This window comes from Bos indicus x Bos taurus, chromosome 18 (genome assembly GCF_003369695.1).
Source record: "Bos indicus x Bos taurus breed Angus x Brahman F1 hybrid chromosome 18, Bos_hybrid_MaternalHap_v2.0, whole genome shotgun sequence".
Classification (NCBI taxonomy): Eukaryota; Metazoa; Chordata; class Mammalia; order Artiodactyla; family Bovidae; genus Bos; species Bos indicus x Bos taurus.
The window spans coordinates 18,718,034-18,732,118 of record NC_040093.1 but is presented as its reverse complement, the minus strand read 5'-3'; the positions used below and the strand labels follow the sequence as shown (position 1 = coordinate 18,732,118).

Genomic DNA, 14,085 nt, shown 5'->3' with positions numbered 1-14,085 from the left:
AACTGAACTGAACTGAATACATATCAAATTCTGGCCCTTAATTGAAGGCCTCATATCCACAGTAGTGTGATATTAAGCTGTTGTCCTTAAATGCTTTTCCACATTCCTGACAATTACATAGGCTTTTGTTTTATTAGCACACAAATTTCCAGATGTCAATTTTTTTTTTTTTTTAGTTCTACCTGTTTATTGCTAGGCAATGGCACCCCACTCCAGTACTCTTGCCTGGAAAATCCCATGTATGGAGGAGCCTGGAGGGCTGCAGTCCATGGGGGTTGCTGAGGGTCGGACACGACTAAGCGACTTCACTTTCTCTTTTCACTTTCATGCATTGGAGAAGGAAATGGCAACCCACTCCAGTGTTCTTGCCTGGAGAATCCCAGGGACAGGGGAGCCTGGTGGGCTGCCGTCTCTGGGGTCACACAGAGTCGGACATGACTGAAGTGACTTAGCATAGCATAGCATCTCCCTCCAACCCCTCATGCGTGCATGCTCTGGTCATGTGACACCATGGACTGCAGCCCACTAGGCTCTTCTGTCCATAGAATTTTCCAAGGAAGAATACTGGAGTGGGTTGCCATTTCCTTCTCCCAGATGTCAAATTTTGAGGTTTCCCATGTCTTCACTCACTCCTCTGTCCTGCAGGTGTGAGCCACGAATAAAGGCCTTCCCACATTGCTCACATTCATAGGGTTTCTCACCAGTATGAATTTTCTGGTGTCGACTAAGCTCTGAGCCACGGCCAAAGGCCTTCCCACATTCCTTACATTCATAGGGTTTTTCACCACTATGATTTCTCTCATGATGAGTAAGTTCTGATCGTTGAATAAAAGCCTTCCCACATTCCTTACATTTATGGGGTCTCTCACCAGCGTGAATTTTTTGATGCCGGATAAGTTCTGTGCTACAAGTAAAGGCCATTTCACATTCCTTGCATTTATAAGGTTTCTCACCCATGTGAGCTCTCTGATGTCTGGTAAGCTCTCTGATGTCTTTCCCACATTGCTTACACTTGTATGGTTTCTCCCCTGTATGAACACTCTGATGTCGGACAAGATGTGAATCGGAGATAAAACCTTTCCCCCATTCCCTACATTTATGAGGTTTCTCGCCAGTATGAATTCTTTGATGTAGGTTCAGTTGTGAGGCACAACTGTACACCTTCCCACATTCCTTACATTCATAGCGTCTTTCCCCAGTATGAATTATCTGATGAAGACTAAGTTGTATGTCATAGCGAAAAGCTTTCCCACAGTCCTTACACTTATGGGGTTTCTCACCAGTATGGATTCTCTGATGTCGAAGAAGGTGTGAGGGACGGGTAAAGGCTTTCCCACACTCCTTACATTCGTAGTATTTCTCATTGGTATGAATCCTCTGATGTAAATTCAGCTGTGAGGTAGATGGAAAGGCCTTTCCACATTCCGTACACGTAAAGGGTTTCTCACCTATGTGAATCTTTTGGTGTTTACTAAGTTGTGAGGTAGAATGAAAGGCTTTCCCACATTCCTTACATTTATGAGGTTTCTCAGCAGTATTAATGCTCTGAGATCTCATCATCTGAGAGTCATGAATAAAGTCACCTTCCTTATTTTCATTACTTTTTTGGCTTTCATGAATTCTCTGATGCTTCATCAAGTCTGACCTACTATTAAAGGCTTTCTCACATTCTCCACATTTAGAGTCTTTCTCCTTATTATGACTTCTTTCATGTTGACTCTGGTGTGGCTAGGACCTGGAAGTCCTACATTCCTTGGATTCACAGGATTTTGCTCCAGTAGAAGCTGTCTGAGGTGCTCTAGGATCTGTGTGCTGAATGGAAGTGGATCTTTCTTCAAAAGTTATTATGGCTTGTCTGAAATGTTCTTTTGGTAGCCTTTCCAAGTGGCATCTGACTTCTCTGGTATATCTGACTCTAGGACACTCAAGATTAGAGCTTATAAGTCTCTTTGTTATCTCCAGTTGCAATGACTTAATTTCATAACTGTCCTCCTTTAAAGATAAAGTCTTGGCTTCTCTTCTAGATTTCCAGTCTGTAAGATAACAAAGAAAAGAGTATTTTCTTGTTGCAGGAGAAAGGAAAGTTCTAAGGCAGAAACAACAAACTAAAAATAGTGAATAGTTAAAACTGCTCTTAACACTGCGTTACAATTTGAAAAAAAAAAATGATGGGAGGGGAATAAGAATAGAGAAAATGAGGGCAGCTTATGAAGGAAGTGATTTTTTAAATGTTTATTTGGCTATGCCAGGTCTTAGTAGTAGCATGTGAACTCTTTCGTTGCGGCATGTGGGATCGAGTTCCCTGACCAGTGATTGAACCCAGGCCCCCTGCATTGGAAGCACCGGAGTCTTAGTCCTGCACCATCAGGGAAGTCCCAAGGAAGTGACTTTTCACTTCTGGTGGAATCAGCTGGGGAACTTGTTAAAAATACAATGTCCAGGACCTCCCAGGTGGTCTACCAGTTAAGACTCAGCACTCCCAACCCAGGGTGTCTGGGTTAGATCCCTCATTGGGGAACTAGATCCCACATGCCACATCCAGCAGTTGGTAACTAAAGACTGAAGATCTTATGTGCCACAACTAAGATCCAACATAACCAAATAAATAAATTATAAATATATTTTTTAAAATATGTCATGTCCAGGAACCAACCAACTAAATAAGAATCTAAAGGAGTAGGACATTATCTAACAGCAAGTCCTCTCATCTCTAGCCCCAGATTTTGATTACTTCTACTAGTATCTCTAGCAGTAATTACCTTGTCCAGAGCCATCCCTCACCAAGATTAACAAAACATTATCCTAGCACAGTATCTCCCTATGGAAATACTATGCTTCCTATGGAAATATTCCATCCCCAACACAGTAGCCAGAGTGCTCTTATTAAAATAAGTTCGATCATGTCATTCTTCTGCTCAAAATCCTCCACTGGATTTTCTTCTCACCCAGAGTAAAAGTCAAAATCCCTCATGATCCACAGGGCCTTTCCAGAACTTGTCCTGCACTACCTCTATGACCTTACTGCTTTATCCCTTCCCATGAGCTGACTATTCTAGCTCCCTGACCAACCAGATGTTCACATTTGCCACGCACACCCTTCCTTCAGAATCTCTGCCTACAAATATCTTCCCTAAGATATCAACATGGCTCTTTCAATTACCTCATTCTAACCTCTATTTAGATGCCAACTTAAGAGACCACTCTTTACAAAACAGGACCTTCATCAGTCTACTTACTGTACTTTTTTGCAGTGTACTTATCATATGTTATTTTATCTTTTCCCCCAACATTATGCTTGAAAGTTTTCATGACACAGAAGAATGAAAAGAACTAGACAGTGAACTCCCATAATCTCATCACCTAGATTCTACAATAAATGTTTGGATCTACTTGCCTTATTATACATCTATCTACCCCTCCAAACATCAAGTCACCTTGTAGACATCAGTATACTTCACCTCTAAACTCAACAGATTATATTTTAACTTGTTTATTTCTGTACTGGCTGTCCACCCTTCACTATACCTGCACAAAATAAATAATAGTTGTCTGCCGAAAGTATGGCTATTGGTATGTTTTTCTATCTCCCTCACTGATTTCTGAGGCAACTCAAAATGTGGGACTCACCGTTTAAATGCAGTGCCTTCCCCCTGCACCTAAAATACGAAATTCACTATGAGACCTGCAAAGTTCTGCAGCATCTGGCCCCCGCTTCCCTCTTCAACTTAATTTTGAGGTACTGTCACCTTCACTCACCATGAGTTCACCACACTGGCCTCCATTCAACTTGCATGTCATGCCAATTACGTTCTCATCTTTCAGGAAACGTTTTTGGCTCCTTTGCATGCTCTCTGTTCCAGGATATCTGCCATGGCCAGCTTCTTTCATTCTAAACATCTTAACTTTTTATCCTATATCCTTTTCTTTGCCTTCATAATCTTTTTCTCAATTTTATAATTACGTATTTGCAAGAATACACAGAAGAACTGTACAAAAAAGATCTTCATGTCCCAGATAATCACGATGGTGTGATCACTGACCTAGAGCCAGACATCCTGGAATGTGAAGTCAAGTGGGCCTTAGAAAGCATCACTACGAACAAAGCTAGTGGAGGTGATGGAATTCCAGTTGAGCTATTCCAAATGCTGAAAGATGATGCTGTGAAAGTGCTGCACTCAATATGCCAGCAAATTTGGAAAACTCAGCAGTAGCCACAGGACTGGAAAAGGTCAGTTTTCATTCCAATCCCAAAGAAAGGCAATGCCAAAGAATGCTCAAACTACGGCACAATTGCACTCATCTCACACGCTAGTAAAGTAATGCTCAAAATTCTCCAAGCCAGGCTTCAGCAATATGTGAACCGTGAACTTCCTGATGTTCAAGCTGGTTTTAGAAAACGCAGAGGAACCAGAGATCAAATTGCCAACATCCGCTGGGTCATGGAAAAAGCAAGAGAGTTCCAGAAAAACATCTATTTCTGCTTTCTTGACTATGCCAAAGCCTTTGACTGTGTGGATCACAATAAACTGTGGAAAATTCTGAAAGAGATGGGAATACCAGACCACCTGATCTGCCTCTTGAGAAATTTGTATGTAGGTCAGGAAGCAACAGTTAGAACTGGACATGGAACAACAGACTGGTTCCAAATAGGAAAAGGAGTACGTCAAGGCTGTATATTGTCAGCCTGCTTATTTAACTTATATGCAGAGTACATCATGAGAAATGCTGGACTGGAAGAAACACAAGCTGGAATCAAGACTGCCGGGAGAAATATCAATAACCTCAGATATGCAGATGATACCACCCTTATGGCAGAAAGTGAAGAGGAACTAAAAAGCATGTTGATGAAAGTGAAAGAGGAGAGTGAAAAAGTTGGCTTAAAGCTCACCATTCAGAAAACGAAGATCATGGCATCCGGTCCCATCACTTTGTGGGAAATAGATGGGGTAACAGTGGAAACAGTGTCAGACTTTATTTTTCTGGGCTCCAAAATCACTACAGATGGCGACTGCAGCCATGAAATTAAAAGACGCTTACTCCTTGGAAGGAAAGTTATGACCAACCTAGATAGCATATTGAAAAGCAGAGACATTACTTCGCCAACAAAGGTCTGTCTAGTCAAGGCTATGGTTTTTCCAGTGGTCATGTATGGATGTGAGAGTTGGACTGTGAAGAAGGCTGAGCGCCCAAGAATTGATGCTTTTGAACTGTGGTGTTGGAGAAGACTCTTGAGAGTCCCTTGGACTGCAAGGAGATCCAACCAGTCCATTCTGAAGGAGATCAGCCTTGGGATTTCTTTGGAAGGAATGATGCTAAAGCTGAAACTGCAGTACTTTGGCCACCTCATGCGAAGAGTTGACTCATTGGAAAAGACTCTGATGCTGGGAGGGATTGGGGGCAGGAGGAGAAGGGGACGACAAAGGATGAGATGGCTGGATGGCATCACTGACTTGATGGACGTGAGTCTCAGTGAACTCCAGGAGTTAGTGATGGACAGGGAGGCCCGGTGTGCTGCGATTCATGGGGTCACAAAGAGTCAGACACAACTGAGCGACTGATCTGATTTGTTCATCAGTTTATCTACTGGTATAATTTCTCCCAAGGCTTCCCTGGAGGCTCACTGGTAAGGAATCCACCTAATGGTCTGGGAGGATCCCACATGCCAAGGAGTGACTGAACCCGTGCACCACAACTTCTGCAAGAGAAGCCACTGCAATGAGAAGCCCACACACCACAAGTAGAGGGTAGCCTTAGCTGAAGCCCAGCTTGCCACAACTAAAGAAAGCCCATGCAGCAGTGAAGACCCAGCACAGTCAAGAATAAAAATAAATAAAAGTTATTAAAAAAAAAAATCAGAACAAAACTGGACCCAAAGTATGGTGAAAATTGTTATCTCATGGAAAGGAGGAACGGAGGAAAGCAGAAAGGCATTTCCTTCCTGAAATCAGAGGGAATATGAGGAACAGTAGCAAGAAATTGGAAGACATGTGAAAAACCAGTCTCACATTACACATTACTCTCTTGTCCAGATCTCAGGCTTCTTGGGGAGCTTTCCTAACAACATCTCAGATGTGCTGCCTGCCTTCTCACAGGTCAGGAGAGTGACATCTGCCATGGCGTTTCCCATGTGAGTCTCTATTACTCACCTGGGCACCATTCTTCTGTCTCCTTGCCCTTAACCATCCAGGGCTCCTTCCTCTGCTCCAATAAAGAGATCACATCTGGCTTAAAGTTGGTGAATCCTGCTCAAGAAAGAAAAAAAGGATCAAGTTATGTTGTGGGTGTCCCAGAATTAAAATCAGTCCACGATTATCACGAAAGAGGAGTAAGAAAATTAAGGGTATGAGGAAAGGGGGATGAAGATAAAAGTTCAATGGAGCAGCTGATTTCTTTTTCTTTTTATTTCAGGTCCTGAATATTTATTTTTTAAGTTTGTTTTTTCTAGGCTGCATGCATTATTTTATTAATGTGTTTTTTAATTGGATGATAATTGCTTCACAATGTTGTGTTGTTTTTTGCTGTATAACAACAAGAATCAGTCATAATTATATACATATATCCCCTCTCTCTTGAGCCTTCCTGCTCTCCCCATACCACCCCACTAGGTTGTCACAGAGCACCAGGCTGAGGTCCCTGTGTTATATAGCTTTCCACTAGTTATCTGTTTTACACATGATAATGTATATAGGAGCAGCCAATTTCTAACTTCACAAGAGACAAAGCATTCTTTGGTAAGCACTTAGGAAGAATTGTTAATTCAGCTAAGCACTTAGGAAGGACTCACAAGAAATTGGGATTCCCTTGTGGCTCAGCTGGTAAAGAATCTGCCTGCAATGTGGGAGACCTGGGTTCGATTCCTGGGTTGGGAAGATCCCCTGAGAAGGGAAAGGCTACCCACTCCAGTATTCTGGCCTGGAGAATTCCATGGATATATAGTCCATGGGGTCGCAAAGAGTCGAACATGACTGAGTGATTTTCACTTCTTCACTTCACAAGAAATTATTATAATAAATATAAAAATTTAAGACCAATTCTGAATTTTGGAGGACAAATCAACTTACCCAGTGAGATCAGGTTGTTATAATTCTCCAGCATTACATCTTGGTACAAATCCTTCTGAGCAGAGTGCAAGCATTCCCACTCTTTCCAAGAGAAGTAAATGACCACATCTTTGAACCTGAAATCCTGAAACCACAGATAAAAATACACAGAAATTAATGGGCCAAAATCTTTACAAGAAAATAAAAGAAAATTAAGAGAGCAATTCAGTAGCTGTTTGGAAAAAAAGGACACGCTGGACCTTACAAAATGGTAAGTCAGCTCCATATCAAAACCAAACAGCTTAATCAAAAAATGGGCAAAAGACCTAAACACACATTTCTTCAAAGAAGACATACAGATGTGCAAAAAGCACATGAAAAGATGCTTCAACATCATTAATTATTAGAGAAATGCAAATCAAAACTACAGTGAGATATCACCTCACACCAGTCAGAATGGCCATCATTAAAAAGTCTATGAATAATAAATGCTACAGAGGGTGTGGAGAAAAATGAACCTTCCTACACTACTGGTAGGAATGTAAATTGGTACAGCCACTATGGAAAACAGTTTGGAGGTTCCTTAAAAAACTAAAAACAGAGCTACCATATGATCCTGCAATCCCACTCCTGAGTATATGTTTGGAGAAAACCATAATTCAACAAGATACATATACCACAATATTCACTGCAGCACTACTGACAATAGCTAAGACAGAGAAGCAACCTAAATGTCCATCAACAGACGAATGGATAAAGAAGATGTGGTGTATTTATACAATGGGATATCACTCAGCCATAAAAAGGAATGAAACAATGCCATGTGCATGTTTTGGACATTCATCCAACATGGATGGACCCAGAGATTATCATACTAAGTGAAGTAAGCCAGACAGAGAACAACAAAGAAGATGTTATTGCTTATATGTGGAATCTAAAAAAAAAAATAATTATACAAATGAACTTATATACAAAACAGAAATAGACCCACAGACATAGAAAATAAACTTATGCTTACCAAAGGGGAAAGGTGGGAGGGGGGATAAATTAGAAGTTTGGGATTAACATATATATATATATATATATATATATATATACACTACTATATAGGGCTTCTCTGGTGGCTCAGGCGGTAAAGAATCTGCCTGCAATGAGGGAGACCTAGGTTTGATCCCTGGGTTAGGAAGATCTCCTGGAGAAGGGAATGGCAGCCCACTCCAGTATTCTTGCCTGGAGAATTCCATGGACAGAGGATCCTGGTGAGCTACAGTCCATGGGGTCGCAAAGAGCTGGACACGACTAAGCTATTAACACACATACATACTACTACTATATATAACATATAACCAATAAGGATAGCACAGGGAACTATACACAACATTTTGTAATAACTTTTAAGGAAAAGAATCTGAAAAGATACGTATATGTATAACTGAATAACTTTGCTGTACACTTGAAACTAACAACATTGTAAATTGACTATACTTCAATTAGCAAAAAAAGAAAAAAAACATGGACAGTTCAGTGTGGAAACAAGGGTAATCACAGTACACATTCTTGGTGTACACACCATTTGTTAAAAAAACTGAGATATAGTTGATGTATAATACTGTATGTTTCAGGTATATAACATGCTGATTCACAATTTTTAAAATTATTTTCCATTTACAATTATTATAAAATATTGGTTATAGTACCTGTGTCGTTCAAATCATTCTTAAACATGCCTGCAACTACAGATAAAACCTCTCTGGCATTATCCATTATTCCCAGCCAGGTCTGGGAATAAACAAAGTCTAGATAATCGGTGTTTCCCAATTAAATAAAACTGTACATGCAAGTACATAACACATGCTACGTTCAGCACACAACACTGTGACCATCTCCTTGAATTTACCCATTTAAGAAATTTGTTTAAAAGTCTGAATCATTCAAAGGTATCTTTAAAAACCTCTCTCTCTGAATATAGGATTTGAATATCGCTTATGTGATTTAATAATTTCTTAAGAACTCAGGCTCATAAATATACCAGAATATTTAATCCTAGTTGTTCTCCATGTCCACAAATACACATCATTTTTACTGGGTGTACAACCCCCCGTCTTATGTATTCAGTGCTGTATTTTGTAGCACTAGCTTAGACAGTTCTCTAAAATTCTGTTGCAGTTGCAAGGGTCATTACTTCTTAATAATTTATACATCTGGTTGAATTGTTCCTGTTACAGTAAACTGTCCCCAACTATACTCTCTTTGTTCCAGAACTCCCAGAACTAATGGAGTAAGATGCAGACTCACAAGATGAGACTCACGATGAGCAAACACTACACAAGTTCAAAATGGACCCACAGGTTCCGTGTGGACTATCACATAACTGCATACACAGAATCTATCATATGTCTATCATATTCTCAGTCCCCAAAAAAATCTCAGAGCCAAAAATATGAGCAAATACTAAGAATCCAAAAAATCAGTATCAATTACCTTCTTGTCTAATTGGAAACCCCTGGAAGAAGAAATGGCAACACACTCCAGTATTCTTGTGGGGAAACTCCCATGGAAGAGAAGCCTGGTGGGCTACAGTCCATGGGGTCACAAAGAGTCAGAGATGAATGAGTGACTGGAAATGCATCCACTATAATTGGAAAACCCAAGTCTGCAACATGGAGTCGCACATAACCACTCACCTCCACTTCATCAAAGCACAGCTCTAACAAGAGAGGGACAACATTTCCAGCAAGGGTTGGTTTTCCCATTCCATCAGTACTCCTGGTGGAAGGATATACACTTATGGAATGCTAAATGGTTTCTGAATAAACAGTTAAACGTTTGTTGGAGAAGAGAGAGACACTTAGGGGACAGGAGCATCACTCATTGGAATTGGAAGAACTGGGGAACAAGTTCTTCGGAGAGGCTCAGAGAAGCAAGCAGTTCCAGGAAAAAGAAATCCACAGTTCAAATCTTCTAAAATAAAAAAGTGTTCTTGATGTAAGAGAGAGAAGAAACATCAATTCACATAAGCAATGGCTTTTAGGGTTATAAACCAGATCATTTATATCCTGGGTTCACCCAAGAGAAATACAAGTTAAGAAGGCAAAGGAGGAAGAGGCAAGAACAGCCCTGAGTCACCAGACTGACCTCAGAGTCCACAAATGAAGTTTCCTCTCTCCTTCCCTGTTCCTATCTTCCTGCTTTTGGCAACCCAGTGTGTTCACACACAGACACAGAGTCCCTTTCTCTTTCTCCATCTGAGGGACAGTAACAAACCTTGGCTTTCCCTGAATTCCAGGGAATCCAACTGTACATAGTGTGTTCCAACTGTACATAATGTGTTCAGAAGAAATAACTTTTCCACCATGAGGAGCTCATCTGAACCCAGAAGAGCCTACTCTGATCTGCCCCGGGTAGACCCTTCATCTATCAGGAAGATGCTAAGCTCCTCAGGTGAGGAGCATCTTAGAGACATGAGGACATCCTCAGGCCCAGAGCACAGGACACTTAGGCAGGCCCAGCCCTGGACGGATTCCACAACAGAGGTCTCCAGCCTCCTCCATGCCTAAGACTCAAGTACTTCCTTGGCTTTGTGCCCATATCCCATAACTAGGGCCCTGAGAACTCAATCTAGAACCTCTTTCCACAAAGACCCTGTCCAGAATCACCAATACTGGGCCAGACAACCAATACGCCTCAGCCTCAGCCAAGCTCAACTACCTGGATGCAGGCTTCCATGGCTTTTGTTGTTCTGGTTGTTCAGTCACCATGTCCAACTCTCTGTGACCCTATGGACTGCAGCAGGCTCCCTTGTCTTTCACTGTCTCCTGGAGTTTGCTCAAATTCATGTCCATTGAGTAGGTACTGCTATCCAACCATCTCATCTTCTGCCATCCCATTCTCCTTTTGCCTTCAATCAGAGTCTTTTCCAATGACAGCTTTGCATGAAACCATAATTTTCCGAATCCTCACGGTCTGTATATCCTGGTCCCCAGCCAAGATCATCCATGGCTTTCTTGCTTTTCATTCCTACCCCCAGCCCTACTGCTGACAGGCAGTGCTCACTGCATCTGAAGCACAATTGCTGTGCATTCAGCACGTTTAGTCCTGGTGTCTTATATGTATTAATCTTCAGGAAAAGCCCGTAAATCTTTAGGTTAGTGAAGTTAGTAATGTACTCAAGTTTGCAGTAAGCAGTGGCACCGCTGGGCTTTAAATTTAGATTTCTCCAGCCCTCCAGATGATGCCCTTCCACTTCTGACCCTTGCACATGCAGCCAGGGATTTCCTGATCCTTTACAAGAACCTGAGCTGGACTCTGCACCTAGGGAAGCAGAAAACACTTGGTTTGCTCTGTTTATCACTGCAGAGCACAACACTATGAGGGGAAATCAAAGTAGAAAAGTAAGGGAGGAAAGAAGCAGTTCTGTAAACAGAATTCCTTTGAAATGAACTAACAGTGACTTATTTAAGTTGAGGGGTATGTGGAAAATTTCACAGAACATGTAAAAGATTAACTGGGACCCAGAAAAAGAACAGAACTCCAACAAATGAAAACAGACTGAGCAGCATTCCAAGAACAGTGAATGTGCTAAGTTGGAGGTAGAGACGGAGATAAATTGCATCCTGTGTGTCTGAGGAACAGATAAGTTAATGGTGATAACTGGTGAGGGATTCTGGGAAAGAAGTAGACAGCCATGATGGTGGAGAAATCCAAAGGGGCCAGAAAAGAAAGGCCAAGGATGATGGTCATCTTTGCCAGGACTAAATATAGATATTTACTATAATAAATAAACAATAGTGTGAAAGAGCTGGGGTTTTATCCTGAAAGTAACAGGGATTCACTGAATAAAGGAAGTGATACAGTTGGACTATTTTATTTTGGAGGAATAAACTAGAATTAGGGAGTCCAATGCACCCCACTCCAGTACTCTTGCCTGGAAAATCCATGGACAGAGGAGCCTGGTAGGCTGCAGTCCATGGGGTCGCTAAGAGTCGGATACCACTGAGCGACTTCACTTTAACTTTTCACTTTCATGCATTGGAGAAGGAAATGGCAACCCACTCCAGTGTTCTTGCCTGGAGAATCCCAGGGGTGGGGAAGTCTGGTGGGCTGCCGTCTATGGGGTCGCACAGAGTCGGACACGACTGAAGCGACTTAGCAGCAGCAGCAGCAGCAGCAGCAGCAGGGAGTCCAATCGAAGTTCCCCTGGTGGCTCAGTGGTAAAGAATCTGCCTGCAATACAGAAGACGTGGGTTTAATCCCTGGGTGGGGAAAATCCCCTAGAGAAGGGAATGGCTATCCACTCCAGTATTTTTTCTTGCCTGAAGAATGCTATGGTCAGAGCTGTAGTCAGACAGGTCAGAGCGTGGCAGGCTACAGTCCATGAGGTCAACAAAAGTCGGAACAACTGAGCGACTAACACTTTCAGGGAGTTCAATTAGGTAAATGCACTACCCGTTCCCACAAAAGTTTTACCTGGCACACAGACAGTGGGGTGGGGTCGCAGGGCGTGAGAGCAAGGACCAGGAAAAGAGACAGATTCAATGGGCTCTGCCACCTCACTGATGTTGGGGAGACCAGGAAGTAAGAGTAGGGGACCTCCAGGTTGCCAGTGTAATGGCACATTCAGGTGAATTTCCATTATCAGCATATTCCCCAAAGCCTGCAGACTACATTATACAGAAGTTTTGAGGAAGTTCATGGTCAGAGAGCTAAGAAATGGCAGAAACGAAGGTAGGCTCTACCCTTTTATGCATTGCAATTATCGTTAATACAGAGAAAGGACAACAAGAACTCTAAGAGGAGGAAATAGAGGGAGAAATGGACAGTCAAAGGTTGAAGGGCAAAGGGAAGCTGGAGTTCCTTCCTCACCAAAATGTGCTGAGAACTGAGGGGGAAGATATGGTCCCTTTCTCAGACCTTAGGAAGGTTCTGACCAGAATGGAAATATGAAGACAAACTCAGTAAGTTTCCACAGGATTCAGAAGAAAAGTCAAAGACAAAGGAAGAAACAGATTTATCCAAGGGGAAAAAAAAAGAGTATTTCTTCTTCCTTTCTTTTTTGCTATTTACTCTTTAGAAAAGAAAAGAATATTTCTAAAGAATATTTAGCTTAAATATTTCAATACTAAAGAAATATGTAGTTCTGAAAAGCAACTGGACAAAATTAATAATAATCATAAAAAAAATAGTTCTAACTCAGACACATTGAGGGGGAAAAACTCCCCAAGAGTCAGACATGCCTGAGCACATACACACACAAGAATTTTACAGCCAATGTTCTGTAGTTATATCTCAAATCAGATACCTTAAAGATTAAACTGTTTAGACAAAAAGCACTTTAGAAAAATGAGTGACTTTTATATTTTTATATTAGAGAAGAGCTTCTGGCATGACATAAAGAAAACACTTTTTGAAAACACATAAAAAATAGATTAACTGTGAAAAAATACTTCTAAAATAATCTATAAATGACAGAGTAGTTCTGAAAAGAACTTTGCTTAATGTATGCTTAATATGCTTAATGTATAAACTGACAAATGGGCAAGAGAAATCAGTAGGCAATTTAGAAATTCCAACTGTACCATTTATTAACTGTAATTCTAGAGCAACTGACTCAACAGAATCTATTTTCTCATCTGTCAACTTAGAATAATACCAAATTTCATCAAATCTGATATGCCAGTTTGTAAAGCCCCCATTACTTTAAATACCAGGAAAGAAATAAATGTCATCAATTAAACTATAACTTGCCAGAAACTGAAAAACCCATCCTGGTTTCAAAGAAGTTAAAATGTGGAGGGGGAAAAAAAAAATCACAGAATTTACATTCATACCTGACTGATAGGGTTGTTATGTGTATCCAACAAGATAACATATCAAGAACTTTAAGCTACAAGTGGCTCAAAGTGAACACCCAATAAGTTAAATTGCTTCTATTAGTATTTTGATCCCATTCTGAAAACAAAATTACACACCCACACATATGTGCAGATAAAATAATTTTAAAATATTAATAATGATTACATCTAGATGGTAGGACCATGGGCATTAA

The 14,085-nt window shown here is 41.0% G+C and overlaps 1 protein-coding gene across 1 annotated transcript in view; it reads right to left on the bottom strand.

The window, feature by feature from the left end:
• Positions 1 to 393: 393 nt before the first annotated feature.
• The window catches only part of LOC113875320, a 46,809-nt gene continuing 33,117 nt past the window's right edge, over positions 394 to 14,085 (bottom strand). The window contains 3 exon segments of the mRNA XM_027513652.1: positions 394 to 2,033; positions 6,147 to 6,242; positions 7,062 to 7,185. Coding sequence (XP_027369453.1) covers positions 598 to 2,033; positions 6,147 to 6,242; positions 7,062 to 7,185 — 1,656 coding nt within the window. The 3' untranslated portion in view covers positions 394 to 597.